Source organism: Anarrhichthys ocellatus, unplaced genomic scaffold (assembly GCF_004355925.1).
Source record: "Anarrhichthys ocellatus isolate YVR2014 unplaced genomic scaffold, GSC_Weel_1.0 scaffold2, whole genome shotgun sequence".
Classification (NCBI taxonomy): domain Eukaryota; kingdom Metazoa; phylum Chordata; class Actinopteri; order Perciformes; family Anarhichadidae; genus Anarrhichthys; species Anarrhichthys ocellatus.
The window spans coordinates 7,988,490-8,007,568 of record NW_022280032.1 but is presented as its reverse complement, the minus strand read 5'-3'; the positions used below and the strand labels follow the sequence as shown (position 1 = coordinate 8,007,568).

The 19,079-nt window shown below is 39.2% G+C and overlaps 3 protein-coding genes across 3 annotated transcripts; all 3 read left to right on the top strand.

Annotated features, from left to right (window-relative positions):
• The first annotated feature begins 1,601 nt into the window (after positions 1 to 1,601).
• Positions 1,602 to 2,264, top strand: LOC116389064 (ribonuclease P protein subunit p25-like protein). The gene has a single exon (XM_031857475.1). It carries the CDS (start codon positions 1,602 to 1,604, stop codon positions 2,262 to 2,264), a length of 663 nt encoding a protein of 220 aa, XP_031713335.1.
• Positions 2,265 to 3,417: 1,153 nt separating this feature from the next.
• Positions 3,418 to 6,911, top strand: LOC116392435 (cytochrome c oxidase subunit 5A, mitochondrial-like). The gene is made up of 5 exons (XM_031863874.1): positions 3,418 to 3,580; positions 4,533 to 4,649; positions 5,567 to 5,688; positions 5,819 to 5,940; positions 6,036 to 6,911. The coding sequence occupies exons 1-4, from the start codon at positions 3,508 to 3,510 to the stop codon at positions 5,930 to 5,932; spliced, it is 426 nt and encodes a 141-aa protein (XP_031719734.1). The 5' UTR covers positions 3,418 to 3,507; the 3' UTR covers positions 5,933 to 5,940; positions 6,036 to 6,911.
• Positions 6,912 to 8,430: 1,519 nt separating this feature from the next.
• LOC116392706 (AT-rich interactive domain-containing protein 3A-like) lies at positions 8,431 to 19,079 on the top strand. The gene is made up of 9 exons (XM_031864406.1): positions 8,431 to 8,702; positions 9,376 to 10,014; positions 14,254 to 14,328; positions 14,432 to 14,504; positions 15,249 to 15,432; positions 15,979 to 16,229; positions 16,361 to 16,642; positions 16,739 to 16,828; positions 17,746 to 19,079. Exons 1-9 carry the CDS (start codon positions 8,676 to 8,678, stop codon positions 17,883 to 17,885), a joined length of 1,761 nt encoding a protein of 586 aa, XP_031720266.1. The 5' UTR covers positions 8,431 to 8,675; the 3' UTR covers positions 17,886 to 19,079.

Sequence of the window (19,079 nt, the reverse complement as noted above, 5' to 3'; positions counted from 1 at the left end):
TTTTGTTCAACAGATCAAATATTTTGCTTCTACAGCTCGAAGGGCCACTTTGTTATTTATGTATTACTTGTTTTGTGCCACAAGATGGAAGTGTAACCACCAACAACTACTGAGCCAATAAAACACCATAAAACACCACACAGAGCCAATAAAACACCATAATGATTATAGTTCAAAATGTCTGTAAGTATATTGCCACAGATGTTTAAATTAGAAAGCATTTTCATCACATTAAAAACTTGAGTGTTGATATGATCCGGTGTTATATTCCATTTAGGAAAAACAACAGAAAACTGCCAAACACACCAGATGTGTCACAGGAGTCACACACAAACATAATCATATTTTATGTTACATGCAGCGGCTCCAGTGTTCCACAACTATATCATCCAAATGTTTTACAAATAATTAGCATGATGTGAATTCACTGAAACATGCATTTTATTGACATCCATGGACAATGGCTTATTCTCCTGGGAACCAATTGTATTTTGTTCTGAACTATATTGACACCACTGAGGACCACATATTTGTGCTCATTGTTCAAGTCAGTGAATATCATGGGGTGCATCCCATCCTGTGAGGCAGAAATGCACCATTATAACAGTATACTGGTTCCATATGAGCCCCACAGCTGCCTCCTGAACTCCTCCCTTGACTGCTTCTCTAAAGAAAGCCTCTAGGAAAACACATCTGTTTGCATCTGGATACAGAATCTATTCTTACAAGTTCTGGTTTTATGTAAGTTTGGCAAAAAACAAGCCCAAGGTATGATTGTCCTCATAAATGTCATTGACTCAAAAGAGGCACAAATGAGGGAGCAAGCATTTTCTGGGTCAGCCCAGCAGGCGATGGACTGAAGGGAGGAGAACTGTAAAGTTGCTGTGGTAGCCCAAAGGAAGACATTTTTCAAGGACCATATGGCTCTCTAATAATAGTGCAGAGGAAGGGTTGTCTCGAAAGCCATGATATGTTGACATAACTATTATATTATTTCTGAATATCTTCACCCCAGTGAGACTGTAGTTTGGTGCAATATAAGGCAAAAAGTTAATTCAGTTGAAACAACTGCACGCCTTGTTAGATCTCATTAACTCATGTTAATTCATCCATATAATTCAAGCATCCACATGGACAAATACAATCTCTGAACCCTTTAGGGTTTAACAAAAGCTACCCCCCAAAACCAACAAACTACAATGTGACAGACATTATTAAATGTTGCATGTGCCTTTAAGAGCACTTTGTCCCATTCTACATGTCTCTCTCTGAGCCTCATATGTGTTTGTTGGCATCAGCTGTCCTCAGTGCTGAATAGAGCAAGGACATCCTTTCCTTCACGTCAATGGGATTAGAGGAAGAAATACCCTCTTCATACTGCTGGCTCTCATCTCAGTGCTCAGAAGACAAAATGGAAATGCAGTACAGAGAACAGAGAGAAGATCAGGATAAGTCACAGTTTTTGATTACAAAGCTGATCAGTTTTTAATTTCTTAATGAATAAGAAACGTGTTTGTGATCTCAAGGGAGGTATGCAAATAATCCGAGGCTGCAGGCTCAGAATCCGCATCCTGCGCTCTTATTCCACCGCTCTCTAAGCAATGACTCAACCCAGGGGTCAGACAAAGAGTTCAGATGCTACAAGCAGCACTGTGATGGAGCTGCAGTCTGTTTCACTCGACCCTGATGTCCCATCTTCATCATTGTCTCCAAAAGTTGGCCACAGCAACTTCAGGAGAGTCAGCCGCACAGAGGACAGCAGTCCCTATCCGATCCCCGGCCTAGCAGCAGACATACTGCACATGCGAGTGAAAGAAGGAAGCAAGATCCGCAATTTGCTGCGGTTTGCAACAGCTCGCATGCAAGGGGAGGGGACAGACAGCAATGGGACATCAATGAGACAAGTGGTCTTCACTGGCTCAGGAAGAGGAGTCACCAAGACCGTCACCTGTGTGGAGATTCTGAAACGGGAAGTGGGAGAACTCCACCAGGTGTCCAAGCTCTACTACAAGACAGTGAATGAGGTCTGGGAGAGTCCACAACAGGGAGCAGCAGGTATAACCATGCAGAGGACAGTTCCTGCTATCTGTATCCTGCTCTCTAAAGACCCTCTGGATCCCCAGGAGCCTGGATATCAAGCCCCCCCGACCCTGAGTGTTCCCATGGAGGACGCAGAGAGACGAAGAGGTCTGATCAGGCCAGCTCACAGTCTCTCCTCACAGCACACAGCTAAGAGAGTCTGTCTGGATGACCTGAATGACTGAATGTTCTCCATGAACGTTTGACTACAGCATGTGAAAGATCATAAAATGAACATATACTATATGTCTTATATATTATATTTGGCTGGAACTGAGCGTTATTTTATTTGCCTAAAATATCAAACACCTCTGAATTTCAACTTTTATATTTTAATGTACAATTGTTTGCTCTTAGAGTGGACAATTTCCTCTGCCTCCGAAGTCAAAAGGGAGAGACTTTCTCTCAATTCATAATCTACAATTTGCGTCAGTGCACAGCTCCACTGAGAATGAATAAAGGGGATACTTTGAATGATTTGTAACAATAAATGTGCAAGGTTGGTCATATCATTGTAAATATAAACATCAAGGTTTGTATCATTATTCTGTTTTCTACTTTTGGAGGGAAATCATGTACATTGTCATGATAGGACCAGAATGTTTTGGTTGAGGATTTCTTTTCCTAATGATGCTGTCCGTTTTTACGGATATAACACTGAAATAAATTAACTGCATTTCAACTTTGATGTTTTGTTCTGTATTGGAGAGTGTGTACACATCTTTTATTTGAATAAAATCCCATAAGGTAGAATCAGTTTAAACTAAATCTGGAAATTTTAACAGAAACAAACCTATTTTACGCACATTACCGTCAGTTAATTTTGATCCAAGTTTGTTGTGTTTTGGGGTGAAATCTGTCCTCCAAAACATGTCATCTGGCAGACCTTATGTTCTGTGTTATAGTGGAATGCAACACAGTGAAACTGAAAAATAGTATCCAACATCACAAGCTTTGGGTCTATTTAACTCCAATTCTCTCATTTTCCTCCTGACAGAATATATCCTATAAGAGACCCAAAAGATAAATAAATCTAATATTGGTGTCGGTACTAGTGTGTGTAGTATTAATGATTGGGGTCATATGTAAGATAATTACAGCACATTTTATTCACAAGTAATGTCATAATTATATTAATTGGGTCTATACATGTATGTAAACAGTGAGAATAATAATATATGTATGAACATGTTGAGCCAGTTTCCCTTTGGGGCAACTCTTCTGAAAATATTGTGAGAACAAATATTTAAAAAAGACAAGTCACTTCATTGTATTACAGTATTTCTGGGTCAAAATCAGATCAGAACCTCTGCAGTCTGCACATGCGCAGAACGGAGATCGCGTACGTAACAGTCTAGGAAACTGAGCGCTAGCTTCGTCTTTCAAAATCTCACCGGTTCGTGTCGTGTTAGCCGGCTGTCCCACATCATGTTCAGAACCGCCGTCCAACTATCTGTCTCCGGGGTCCGGAGTTTAACCCGTACGCAACCAGGGTGTAAAGGTATGTGTTCACCTCTGAATGTTATTTTGGTTGCTCCTGAAGCTGACTGGGCGAAGTTCATACGGAAATCCTGTGTGGCTGTCGGCTCATGGCTAACGTTAACTGGTATTAGCTTAGCAGCTTAGCCGGTGTATCTTATCACGTATAATAACGCGCCTAACTGTTAAACGTGTATGTGTTTCAGTCAAACTATGTAAACTTGTGACCAATACTACTAATACCCTTAAAACAGGGATGTGTGCTGTTCTGAAAACGTCTCCGTGTTGAGCTCGTTGGTGTCTGTGTCCTTGTCATGACCCGGTTCAAAGGCTCCAAATGGGGCCTGTGTTTCTGCTGCTGATGCTAGTCGCTAGCATGCTAACTAGGTTAGTTAATTAACTGTGTTCTGCCAACTAGCTAACTGCTAGTCGCCAGTGTGCTCTTTACATCAACTTATAGTTTGGTAAAAGACAGGAAACACGTAGGTTAACTCTATATATAAGCCAAAACGTAGCTACATTATCTTCGTCAGGGAAGTGCAGCTGTAACGTTAGATGTAGCTGTAACGTTAGATGTAGCTGTAACGTTAGATGTAGCTGTAACGTTAGATGTAGCTGTAACGTTAGATGTAGCTATTATTACAGCTTACGTTATGTAAACTAAATGCCAATCGTCTGATTCCCACAGTCTCTTCAATATATTACGAGAACTAACGTTAACTATAGCAGAAATACAAACTTCCAGGTTGCCAGTGTGTGTTCCAGCTCGTGGGTGCAGTAGGTAGGTCATATCAGGACATTGGCAATGATCCAGATGCATTACATTACTAGACTGCACTTGTCCTTACTCACTGTAGAGAACACACCCCTGACTGTTTCTTGTCCTTCATTACCTGACACTAGGCACCATTGTAAATGCTGCATTTTATTGGTGAATCGCTCGTCCATCTAAAAGTTGTGTTTTCGTCATGCAGCTCTTTTGGCCTCGAGGTGTTACTCTCATGGGAAGCAAGAGACAGATGAGGAGTTTGATGCCCGCTGGGTCACCTATTTCAACAAGCAAGACATTGACGCATGGGAGCTGAGAAAAGGTATGTTTATAGATGTCGGACAATGATTTAAGACTTATGTATGTATTGAGACTTAAAGAATCAATACATAAGGTCCAACGGTCGTCGCCGTCATCGCAAGTCTTAACATGAGGAAGTTGCATTACTGTGATGAGATTGTAGATTAGATTTTCTTTTGTTCCCTCACTGGATATTACTTTCAGGAAGTACACTATAAACTGTATCGTAGTAACATTACAAAAATGCAAACACGGTTAACCTAACATTTTTTATTGAACTAGTATGCAAATTATATTTTCCATAAAATGTGCACTGAATTTTGAATGGGTGACATAGCTGATCTGTCTGTAAATGGGATCAGTGATGCCATGATAACTTAACGGGGGTGAAAAGCTCCGTCTACATTCAATACCAGGGCCAGGTTTTATTGGGACGTTTTCTATACCGGTGCCAATTTGTTTTGTCATTGAAAGGTTCTCTGTTTGATATTCAGAGCATCATTCTTGGTTAAGGCCACACTCAGACAGAGAACTGCACTGTGTGAAGAATGTGTGCAAGCGCACACTTCTGGTAATTATTTTGTAGTATGAAGACTGTATTTATACTGTTTACCTCACTATAAGATCATTGTCGCTGTGATAGATTTCCAGAGAATAATTAATCCTGTTACAAAGCAATTTTAACAGTTGTGCAGTGTTTTAAAAAAGCACAACAGAAGAAATGTTTTGAGTTACAGAAAAGAGCGAAACAGTGAAAAGCTCATTATGAGGTGACAAATGATGAGACCAGATACTTGTGGAAATTGTTCAGTAGGTACTCCTAGTGTAAAAATATAGAATATCGCCAGCCTTATCCTTTCAAGCCACAGAGGAAATGAAGTAAAAGTGTTCAAATCTGTCTCTGTTCTCCAATTTAAGAGATGTAATTTCTTCTTTCAGGGATGAACACATTAATCGGTTACGATCTGGTACCTGAGCCAAAGATTCTCGAGGCAGCACTGAGAGCCTGTCGGAGGTTAGACGACTTGGCCAGCGCCATCCGAATTTTGGAAGCTGTGAAGGTAAGAGGAAAAAGAGCCCCTCCTGAGCTTGGTAATATTTTTTTCGGGGGAATGTTGCCAATCAGCATCTTTGCTTATTAATCGTCATAAGTTAATGATTGATGTGTTTTAATATTTGTCATTTCATCAGGATAAATCTGGTCCTCATAAAGACATCTACCCGTATCTCATCCAAGAGCTGAAGCCAACATTAGACGAGCTCGGCATCCCGACACCTGAAGAGCTCGGCATTGACAAAGTATAGATTAGAAGGTAATGGTGTTCTCTGATCAGTCATGTGTGTTTTTCCCACATCAGGTTGGTCATTGGACGGCAATCTAACCGAAATGTTGTTTGTTTTGTTTCAGACCAAATGACGGTGGATATCCCCAGGACACAGAACCCTTGTACTTAGCTGTTTGCCTCTTATGATGCGTGTGATATTTAATTTGGCCTTTATGAAGTTCTTTTGCTTGTAAAATATTGATGAACATGATAAAGGAAAGTGTATCTTTAATGAGTGTTCGCAAGTATTTTGTGATATTTTAAATAGTTTGAAACAATACACTCAGTTATAAGTTGTTTAAATGGAAAGCACAGCGTCACTTGTATGGTTCGTGTCTGTGTGTCTGGACATTCTTGTGAGAGTCATATTTTGCCACCAGGGAGCAGCGTTTTCACATGAATGTAAAAATCATCTTACTGTATTCAATCTACATTACATCTGTTTTAATTTCACGGAAAATGTACATGCTTGTAAAATAAACGTGTTCATGTAATGTTATTACATCAATATATATAAATGGAATATTGCCCCTAGACATACTAAATATGACAACTTAAATTATTATTTTTTTACAAGATTGGGAAAGTACGAAATACTTGCAGTTCATGGACATTTCAGGATTTAAAAGATAAAGAATGTTGTGCTTAGTATTATTATTACTACCATGAATGATACTTTTTATTGGGATGAACAAAAAATACCTCTGTGTCAAACTAAAACAAAAGATGTACTCAATTGTACAATTTTTATTTTTTGTTGTTGAAATAACCTGATTTAAGTAAATATTTCAGAGCTTTTTTTCTTTACTGTAAGTATTTTCTGCTATTTGGCAAAACTGTTGTGCAGTTTAAAGGGATATTAACAAGTCAAAGGTATTTAAATGTGTTTGACGCCTGGAAACTCTAGTGTCCTTGGAAAACAATTACTTAATAAAGCAAGCTATTTTTGCCAACTTCAACATATAAATCATAAATGCATAAATCTGTACCATTCAGGGCTCAACAATAAGGATTGTCCACTTGCATGTGGTAACTAAAATGCCACGTTGGGCTAGTAAATCTAGCAACTGAGTTGCTCGATCAGGCAAGTGGTAAAACATAATTAAACTCAGTTTTTCTCCAGATCTGATGATAGAAATGGCTAAGGAGTGAGCCATCTTGCTTCCTTCTGTTGAGTTGCACATGTGCAATTCCAATCAGGCAGTCAAGAGAAAATGGCAGCTGGTAAAGAAAGTTTATGAGCTGAAGTGCAGGCAAGCACTTAAACTATATTGGAAACAGGATGTTTGTTGGGAGGCATCAGAGGATGTGGGTGAAACTCCAGATTGATTACTTAAGGATTAAACATGACAAATAACCGTGGCCTTTATTTGATAACTGCTGATAGTTCAAATATTTTTAAAGGGGCAATTAAAAATGTACTTTGGGCAAGTAGATTTGTGAGCCACTGGTCCGAACTCGTGGCATGGAGAAAAAAAAAACATGAATGTGAAGACAACCAGGAAAAATAGAGGGGTAACTGCTAATTAAATTATTCACGATTCTGCTCCTGCTATGAGGCCACTTCGAGTCAAATTGTACTTATTTGAGGGGAATTAGTTTAGTATGTTTTGCCCTTTTCAATTACAAGAATTCACCATTTAAAAGCTTGTGTTAATGAATTATGTGATTTATTTCTCAATTTAAGTAAAGTGTCTGCCTAACACTCAGAAAAAGACATCTTGAGCTGAATGAAAGTATGAATTGAATTCTTGATGTCAAAAAGTAGTTTATTCTAAACCTTTTGATCCACCAACAGCATCTACCTTGGGTTTTATATAGAGGCGTTACTATAAGCAAGGTTCCAGTACTATATCACATATTGGGCTGCTCTTGGTAACAAAGTGAGATGTTCCCCAAGTTGCAGTTAAAATAGTTTTTGTTGCCAAGCAAAAGTCAGAAGCCCCATTTGTTGTTTGAGCTCATTGAAACCATTTAATACTGAGTGATAAAGTTGATCTGACTGCAGCACATACATTGACGGTACCACCATGACCGAGATGAAAATGGACATTTCGTTACAGTACCTCCAACAGATGACCTTTGCCGGCTTCTTTTATACACTTTTTGTGAAATGTTCCTAATCCTGCCTCCAAAGAAAAAAAAAAAAGCACAACTACTGAACTATGACTTTATAGACTGAATTAACATGTTTCTGCCGTGAAATGTAACTGATTTAGCGGTGGAGGGGGAAAACGTGTCCTGTGGCAGTTGAGTTACAACGTGAATGAAGCAGCTCCAGACTAAAATGTTTTTTTTCTTCATATTTTTTAAGTAAAGATCGTGTTGTCTCAATACCCAGTAGGATAACAGCAGTGGGTGGGATATCTTTGTGAAGTGGGTGGGTAAAGTTCCACAGATATGCCAGAAAGAAAACCCACTTTACGAGTTTTACGCACGGGGCGGGCCTTTCATTCATGCGAGTTGGGGGTGTAGGCCACTCAGCCAAAGACAATCAAAGATGTTTGAGTTTCCATGCGCAGTGACCAGGGAGGTAAAGCGCAGAGCAGTTTTACCCCTCCTCCAGTTCTAGCTCCGAACACTCAGGCCTCCGAACAACGGGGGCTTTTAAATCACATTTGATCAGAGGAATCTTTTTTTCCGTTAAAAAGAAACTGATCATGCGATGCGATTTATTTCTGCCGGAAGGAAGAAGGAAAAACTAGATATAAGACCTGTTGGCGATGATGGATTACTCAAAGGCGCAAATGGTGAGTGTCGACGACTCTCTGGTAACGCTCCTACTCGTGTTTGTTACAGTAACAAAGCCAATGGCGATTAATCTAGACTTTTTCAGGACCATTTGACCTTCATAGACTTAATTTCGCTTTATTTTGGAATTAGGTTAAGCGTTTTCCATGCTTATTAGTGTAGGCCTTGTTTTCACATTAGCCGCACTGTGGAATAATTAATTTTCCATTTAAAAACCGAAAAAAACTTTGTGAAATAACCTAACCCTAATCCTTTCATAGTTAAGTAGCTTTTAACAAAAGCGAGGATACATAAAGTCTTAGTCAGAAGCATTCTTTTATCCTGCTACTAAATTATTCTCAACTAAATGAATGTAATTATTGTCTCAAGCTATTAAGCTTTGTCTCACTTGAGTTCCAGACAGCTTCTTTTTTAAAGTTTCCCTTTATAAGACTTGCATTATATTGTTTTGTATTCCAAAACAAATATGTATAACTTTATTCAGACAATATACGTAGTATTTAATCAACACATTAGGTTCATTTGTCTCTTTTAGCCTTCTTATACTTGTTGAATGCTGTTTCTTTTATTTCTAACTTTGGATAATCTTTTGTAGTATAAAAGCAAAAACACAAAATCAAACATTTTCTCATTAAGTTGGTGATTTAAATTTGTTTTGTTTTTTGTCCGTAGTCAAACTTATCCGAGGAGGGCAGTTCAGCTGGGTGTCCACAGTCCAGCAATGCCGGGGTGAAGCTGGAGGCGGTGATGGAGCAGCTGCAGAGACAACATGGGGCTAAACTGGAGATGAACCTGCAACAGAAACATCTTCTCCACGCCCAGCTCTTGTTTGCTCAACACGCTGCTGCAGCCAGAGCCTCTGGCTCCAGACTAGAATCCTCATTGTTTGGCAAAGCAGATGGACAGACTTATCAAGCAGCTCAACAAGCTTTGAAAAGCCATCTCAGCAGAATAGATCCAGATGAGGAAGATGAAGACTCTGATGAGGAGGAACAGGAAATGTTGAAGCCTGAAGAGAACGACGAGGTGGAGGAAGACGATGATGATGAGGAGGAGGAGGAGGAGGAGGAGGATGTGGGGGACGGGCCTCATCAGCAAGTGAAGAAGCCTGGACTCCAGCAGGTTGCAGGCTTCCCTTTCACTCCGTACTCCACACCTCTCTCGTCTGCTGTGAAGCAAATGTCAGAGTCTCCGCCTTTAGCAATAAAACAGGAGCATGAGGAGAAGGAGCTTCTGTCTCCTGCAGGCCAACACAACTTCACGTCACCCAATGGCTTCGCTGACTGGGGCTATGACGAGTCATTGAAACAAGTAAGTTATCTAAGTTAGCCATATTGTTTTCCTTCGCTGTTTTGTTTACCATCTTTCATTGTGAACGCTTCCTCTCATAAATTATGTATACAAATCCCATTGTAATATCTCTGTCCACTCTTAGATATGTTAAAGTGATTATAACTTCATTTTGAAGTAGCCAGAGCCTCAATTCAAGAACTGAACATCTGTGTCTCTCCCTGTTTGCTGGTGTGTGTTCTAACTCTTATTATTATTTGTTGACTTCTTCCTGCTGAGAGTCCTCCTGTCCTCTCGCATGTGGGGTGAAGGAGCGTCTCCTTTTGGCAAGATGCCCGAACTTGGTAGTGTTTAATTACTGGCCAGGCCAGAGATCTCTCCTTCTGCTACGCTGCACCTCATTTCTCACACTCTTGGAGAAAGTGACCCCAGCCACTGGCCGAGCTAATTGGTCTTGGCTGTGGTCCAATCCTAACTGTTCAAAGCCACTGGTTCAGGCCTCACAGAGATGAAGTCAAAATGAGAGCAAAGGATTAATGAAATGGCCTCAAGCGTGTATTAATGGACAAGGTTGGCTTCAAGGGTTAATTGATGTAAGGAATTGCCTCTTTACCCAGAAATCCCTTTAGTAATTAACCCTTTTCTCATCGTATCAGACAGCTCTCCTTTTAAACCCAAAGTTAGTATTTACGAGTGCTTTCCAACAGATATGTTTGACTACTGATAGTAAACAGAGGGTCCCTTCAGAGATTCTGTGTGTGTATGTGTGCATTACCTTTAAAAAGGCCCCACTTCAATACAATACATTATGATTAATGAGGCCTGTGGCCAGAAGGACAGCTGGGTTAGTGCCTCACAGTATACCAGCAAACAGCTACCCATAAAGTTTACTTGCAGTATACTTCCAGTGGAGCAGAATGGGCTGTTGGTATATGTTATCAGTTTTACACATTTCATGTTCATTATTTAGAGATATGTCATATTTTCTCTTTCCTCTCTGTTGCCTGTGTTTTGGTCCAAGTAACACGTGGAGGGAAGAGTTACTGGTTCTCTAATAGTTTAAATAATGTGTCGTCTCGCTCGTTCAGAAACCTCATTGCTGACGTAGCTCAGTGGATAGGTTCGCATAATTTAGCCGTCGCTTGGCAACACTTAATGGCAGCCTTTTTCAACTGCAAGTAATCAATAGATTATATGGCCAGATAATTGCATTTCCTTTTGTCAAACCAGCACACAACAGAGCAATGAAGAACATTTGTTCTGGTTTAATGAAAGCACAACGACGAGTTGTAAAAAGAACTTAACTGTGTGTGTGAGACAGTTTGGATTCTGTGTTTAGCACAGGAAATCTCTCTACCATCATTTATCATTTAAACAAATGTTTGAGAGGCGTTTGCTTTGACCCATTTGAGTCAAGATTTAGGAGGGATTGCTCGTGTTATTTACCGTAACTTGATCCTATTTTCCTATGTGTTCAGTTTATCTAAAAAGCATTATATTTTTCTTTATCATTGCTAACTAGTTTGTAGGAAACATTATTGAGCTTAGCAAGCTTTTATTAAATGGCATTTGTGTTTGTTTTGGTATTGTTGGGTTTGAATTTGAAAACAGGACTCCTTCAGTGGTTTGTATGAAGCTGTTTTTGTGACATGCACGTAAATATGTTCACTTTGTTAGCTTGAAATGGGTTCTTCTTGCAAGTTAATGGTGGCTGGTTGAAATGATTGTAAAGATTGACTCTTGTTACCCTCTTTCCATCCTAAAATCAGCTCCCTCTCGAACTTCTTTAGCTTTTTCTTTCAATAATTTCATTAATTACACATCTTTGAAGATGTGGACATGTTGTACAAGCCTCACCATGCGGGGCAGCCATTGTTCACTCCTTGTGTGCGGTCTCAATGTAGACCCTTACTTGTCTCATGGGCGGGGAAAAGGGCCCCTGTTTGCTCTCAGTCCTAGTTCACCGCACAGCAAGGGGCCAGATACTTTCTCTTGACTTGTTCGGGTTGACTAAAGGCCCAATAATTTAATTTGGATTCAACTTTTGATCCCCCTGTGGTCACATTGACATTACGAGAGTGATATGTATGTCTGCTCTGCTGGAGCAGCTGAATGATTTTAATGAAGCTCATTGTAAAAGGCAGCTTCCGTATTTCTTAGGGGCATTCCACATAAAGTGTCATTTATTTGGGTTTTATTTTTTATCTTGACTGGTTGAACAGACATACTTTTAGAGAACTACTTTGTGTGTTTAGTAATATGCATTAACCGGATAATTTGGAATTTGGAATATTTAAAACACAATAACAACGAGCCTTTTTTAACAAAACAAAAGAAACCTTTTCCTGACCTACATACTGAATACTATCAGGATTCCCAGGGCTGAATGTGTGAAAAATGTGTGAGCAATTAACTGAAAGCTCTTTGTTAATAGAGCCACAGTAGGTCTCACTTGCTCATCAATAAGAGGGGGGAAGGGTTTTATTTCCATTTCATGGTGAAAAGACTGGGATGTTTATCTACCTTCACCTCAATAAGCTCTCTGCTGGGGGAGTAGAAGTCCTTTTATCAGACATTTCTAAGCTGAAGCCATTAGATGTGTCAACAGCTGTGCCACCACAGAGGCAGTTGTATGTGTAAAGTGGAAACAGTTACATATTGTTCAACAACTAAAAACAGGAAAATCTTTTTTTTTTTTTTTTTTTTTTTTTTTACAGAGCAAATGTTGGTGTTTACAGGGGTCCATTAAAACAGTGGTTTCCAGCCCAAGGAGCAACTTACTTCTGTATTTATTGGTAGAAATTAAATTAAGTAATAAAAAAAAACGATTTAGAAAATGCAGTATATCTTCATCAGTCAGCTGTATAACCTGTGTTGTGATTTAGAGTGTGTGAAAGAAACAGTTGGATGAAAGTATTGTATAAATGGTTGAAACAGTTGGCTGAACATAATGGATAAATTGTTAAAATGTGATGGTTTCAAATATATTCAAATGATCTCTGATGGGGCTGAGGGGGAACATCTGCGTTAGAATTATATGTAGCAATAACATCTCAGCAGGCTTTTCCACACAGTTGCACACACTGCCCTCCACTCACATTTTTAACCTTTAACTGCCATGTAAAGGGGGAGGTTATGGAGGAATAACATGTCACATGAAACTATCTAATGAGCGTGAGACCTTTCATTCATCTTTTTTTACAGCTTTAAACAGACACCCCCTTTGAGAAATATAAGTAAATAAATAGAGAAAAGAAAAATAATTAAAAGTATATAAAATAACACGAGAAACCATACAAGAGCAAACTCAAAATTGCAAGGCATCCAGTACACATCCAGTATTTACTGTAAACTTCCAGTTCAGTATAAGTGAAGTGACACAGGTGTGATTAGTAGCTGCAAATTCAGCAAAACAAAGCCCCTTTCCCACTTGACAAAAACCCACTTACACCCACTAACATCTGGCTTTTGTCTTTTAGTGGGAAAGGTTACAATTGCTATTAATGACTCTGCAGTAGTCACAGGGATTTATCGGCTCCAGCTCCGATCAGCAGTGATGGAAATATGAGATCCAGTTGGATAAGCTAGTTGTTGCCCCATTTCTGGCGCATGGCTATGTGACATACAAACATACAATTAATATGCTCTCCTCAAAGCCACCAGACTCCAGTCAGACAATATGTTTTTAAAAACCCTGCATTTACAAATATAGCATGGTATATAATGTACAATATGATATAAGTTGAAATGCAGTTAAATTATGATATACACAGTGTATATGGTATAGTACAGTAATATAGCGTAGAATACACAATGTGATGTAGTATAGTATGCCTTAAATTGTACACAACACCAGCTGTTTACCGTCTCACTGTCGGTAAACAGTGGTTTCAGTGCTGGGAAAAAAGTAGGCTTGGACACATGAGGTGAGAAGCACAAAGTCCAGAGTCCTTGAGGAAAATGTGACAAATAAAGAGAAGCTTTATATAGGAATGCTATCACACCTGAGAGTGTTTATATAGTGCGTCTGTGTGTGTGTGTGTGTATGTATATATACCGTGTATATACACATGCACACACACAGTAACACCATCCATTGTGCATATCTGTTTTAGTCTGAAATAAGCAATTGGGAATTACTAACAAAACTTGCCAGTGTTTTTGCCATGCTCTCTCCATTAAACTCATCATATAATGCACAAGCGGGACAATCTGGAGGACTCACATTTGACTGTTTTGTCTGTATGTGTGTATTTACAGAGAGGAAATGCTATCTGGGCTGAGGAAAATGAAGGAGGAAAAATAAGAGGAGAACCATCCAGGGACTTTGCCAAGGTAAGAAGATTTAGTGGATGCATGTAAATGAGAAAATGGCTGAAGTAATCGCAGAGTAAAAGGTGGTTAGCTTGTTGCTCTTTTTTTATTTTTTAACTTCCAGCTATATGAACTGGATAATGACCCACAACGGAAGGAGTTCCTTGATCAACTCTTTGTCTTTATGCAGAAACGTGGTAAGATTCAGAGTTGGAGCCTGTTCAAATCCTTTTGTTTTTGTGAGTAGCTATGGGACATCTTTCTGGTATATTGAGAAATTACTGCAAGTGAATGCAACAACACGCGCTAGTTTTAATAACATTCACTTTAAATTCCATATACAACTGATGGATTTAATTATTAATTGGTTAACATATTTTCATCACCGTCTTAACTGGTGTTAAAAGCAGATAAATTTGGTCAAATAAAAACAAATCCTAGTCAAACAGAAGTAGATTCAGTCTGTCTGCAATGTTTACTCATGTCCACGGAGGTCATGGTAACAGAAAATTTGTGACATTATCTTAAGCACCTTGTTTCTACAATTGCTGTTAGCCTCCTTGCTTAATTGGCTTTACTTCAAGTAGGGATTGCATGGGTTAGCTGTCAACCCTGTGATTGGCAGCCACTGCTGGCTCTAAAATCACCCTCCCCCCTGCGCTCAAATCAATGCAGCAACAGAGCTGCTGTGGAATTGTCCCCACCCCCACCCATCTGAAATAAGCTTCATTAGAGAAGTCTATCCACGCAGATTATACATGCTAAGCCATATTACTTAACATTAACCTCAGAGACTAAGGGGCGTAAATCAGAGTATGTTGTTGTTGTTTACCTTTGTGCTCTTATCTTATTGCATGCCAACTTCTCAGAAGTAGAATTCAAAGACAACAAACCCATTTCATTGGATTTAAAGAATGTCTGTGTCCTACTCACTCATTCAGGAACTCCTGTGAACCGCATCCCCATCATGGCGAAGCAGGTGCTGGACCTGTACAAGCTTTATAAGCTTGTGACAGAGAAGGGAGGCCTTGTGGAGGTTATTAACAAGAAGATCTGGAGGGAGATCACCAAAGGTCTCAACCTCCCCACATCCATCACCAGCGCAGCCTTCACTCTCCGCACCCAGTACGTGTCTTTCTCATTTTTATCAGAAAAGCCCAAAAACTGTTGCGTTGACAGACGTTTTCTTCAAGAACAATTCGAAAGAATAAAATGTGTTCCAGTATGAAATAAATGTGAATTTAAAGTCTCTTTAAATGGTTTAAAATGTAATATCCTGAAATGATTGAAGTTATTATTTAACATTGATTATACTATTTTCAATTGATTGAACAATAATTATTATAATATTGACAAATAAATTAGATGTATTTGTACGCCATGTGGGTAGCCTTTAGTAATGATTGCATTACAGTATTCAGTTTATCACATTAATAAATATCCATATATTTTCAACCTTATATGAGAGACATTGACTACATTTTGAGAAATTATTTTATTATCTAGTAGTAGCAAACATTTCTTTGAAGTGAAAAAGTCTCTTTTCAGTGAAAAGGGAATCTATGTCATGGATGCATTAAATGTTTGGTCTTTTACACCCAGCTTATCTTTATTTTAATGTAGGACTGGTTTGCACCAGATCAATTGACAAATTAGAAATTTATTTTGCAGGTATATGAAGTACCTTTACCCGTTTGAGTGTGAGAAGAAGGGTCTGAGTTCTCCAGGAGAGCTGCAGGCTGCCATCGACAGTAATCGCAGAGAAGGTCGACGTCCCAGCTACACCAACAGCTTATACCGCTACTCTACCTCCCCGAGCTCCGCTTCACGTGCCCTCCTCTCTTCACCCACCATGCAAACCACCCCGACTGGACACAACGGCCTAAATACATTTGCTGGCGCAAATCTGAAGAGAAACACAGGTATGACGCATTGTGTGCTGTGTAAGAAAACTGGTATCCCTGATTTTGTTTATTTTGTAAATCATTCTTGTCTCAAGACAATTACACAACGTGTTTAAAATAGTTTTCGCTGTGTTTTTTTTACTGATCAGATGAGATGTCAACCCCTGTGTTACCCAGCCGGCTGCCCATGGCTCTGGCTGCCCATGGCCTGGGGCAGCAGCAGCAGCAGCTGGCACAAGCTGTGACGTTGGAGCAGTTCAGAGAGAGGCTCGAGCGAGGATCCGGAGGAGCTGCAGCCGATGGTCCAGAGAAGAAAATGATGCGGATGGCGGAGGAGCAGCAACGCCTCATGCAGCAGGCCCTCCAACAAAACCTCCTGGCCTTTGCGTCTCACTTCAACCCCATGAACCTCAAACTTAACAATGGACATGGTGAGTGGCCTTCGCTGGGATGATACATGGCCTGTCGTCACTTAACATGATTTCCGGAAAGTCCATAAATTGGAGCATTTTCTTTTCCTCCCACAGAGAGCAAACAGGATTTGTCTCTGAGTATCTCCACTAATGGAGCAGCCAGTATCAGTGTATCTGTGGAGGTCAATGGCACCGTTTACTCAGGTGAGTAATTACATTTTAACAGGGTTTTGTGTTATAAACTAAAAGAAGCAGCTAGGAAATGTATTTTTATTACATTTTTGCTGTTTACAAATATGTTATAATTTAGTTTCATTTTATCTATTTATATATATCTTATGTTATCTTTGGAGTCAATTTTAATGTACATTGCCAAACCAATGCTCATTCTTGTGAGATGTGAGACTGCACTTTACAAGACATTGCACTTTAATAATAGAATCTTGGTTTACTCTCATAGTTCTCGGTTTACACGAATAGTTTAGCAAGCAGGCGTTGAGTTTAAAGACTGCACAGCTAGCCCGGCTCTGTCAGAAGATAAAACATGTCCTGTAAACCTCAGTGATTAACATGTTGTATCTTGTTTGTTTTAATCCGTACAAAAGCAGTGTAAAAAAACACAAGTTGTGGTTTTAGAGGGGGTTGTGTGCCAGACTATTTCATGGCTTGGAGAAGTGACTTCCTTCCACAATGTGTTGTTTATACACTGTTTAGGTACGTATTAAACAAATATCTAATTTGTGAATTAATGGGATTTGTTACCTTTCCACAGTGCTAGGCTAGGCCATCCACTTCTATTCTGTATGCTAAGCTAAGCTAGCCTGAGTGGTTTCAATATGCTCATCTAACTCCCAGCAAGAAGCAAATTGGCGTCTTTTCCAAAATGCTGAATTATTCCTTTAATACTCTTGTATTCTACTGTTTTTAATCTGTTTCTCTATTGTGTAGACTGCAGCACTAAAGGCTTTGTTCTTCTGAATATCAAGTACTTAATGAATTCAAGTTCTCCCTTGAACTTGACCTTGGAATCAGTCATTTCGACAAATATGACCAGTTAATCATTCAATACATCTTCTTTTTTTTTTATGTCTATTTGTTTTAACTTCATCTCTGTATTGCAGGAATGCTGTTTGCCCAGAAGTCAGCTGCTCCTGTGGCATCACAGAACATAACTCTGGCAGGAACAAATGGTTTCAGTGCCATGTCCTCCTCACACAGTCCCTCCTCTTCATCTTCCTCCTCCTCAAAGGGACCACATTAAGCCTCACTGGTCTTTAAATCTGTTCTTAGCTAAATAATTAATAATACATTTCCAATACGCATACATCTCTTGTCAGGCAAGAAGTGTGTAAACTATACTGCCGTTTGCTTGCACACCTCTACTAGTCGACCTGTCTGTTCACTCAAGCAGTGCAGTCTTTTTGTGAAACTCAGCCGTAACACATGAGGAAATCTAGCATTTGTTTTTCCATTTTGACGACGTAATGTACTTTTAAATGAGTCTTGTCAAGGGGACATTGATATTTCACCTGAAAGGCTTACACATTTACCATAATATAGATTCAGATCATAGTTACCTTTTGTGCCTGTTAGAAGCTTTTCTGTTTTAAAATGTAGTGGGATTCATGTCTAAAGGGCTTTACAAGGTTTGTTCAGAAGTGTCTATAGAGCTTTGTTGGGTGTCAACTGCATTTATAGCTAATTATGGAACCGTTCTGTAGCTGCCTTTTTCCATAGTAGAACAGTGTGGTTGCCAAAAGTGCAGCTAATGAAGACCAAAAAGCCTGAGTTCAATGTCATAGCTCCAGTCTGTATTGGCAAATATTTGGTTTCACCCGAGTTTATACTTTTCACAGCAGCTTTCAGGGATTATGTACACCATCGGTTTCCTTAAAAATTTGAGAGGTTTGCTGCAGTTTGGATGGATTTTTTAATGTTTTGTATTGTGTTTCATTTAACTCTTATTTAATCATTTGTCTCTGCATCAAATTTACAGAATTTTTATTTCAATTCAGCTTTGAATTGAAAGAGGCAAACAAATGGAGACATGGTTTTGCTGGGAATTGTATGTAGGATGGAAGTGATTCAACATTTACCTCAATTGACTTCCCATGTTGGTAAGTTTCTCTGGAATTTATTCTGGACTCAGGAATGTTCTCTGGACTCGTCATTGTTAAATTGCATCATTATATATTGCAGTGTTGTATTTGCATAAACACAGAGAATGTATCACTAATGACCTCACGCTTTTGACAAGTGAACACTGAAACAGTTCTACCTCACTCTTCTCGAGAAATATGCAATGCTTTGTACGTGGACAATCAAGTAGACATATCAATCATGCAAACAAATGTCACTGTGAACTTTAAAAATCAAGGTCATGTTAAACTCTGTTTTGGTCTTTGAATACTGTATTTCTTGGACTTATGGTCATGAAGAATAAAACAAGCTTGTG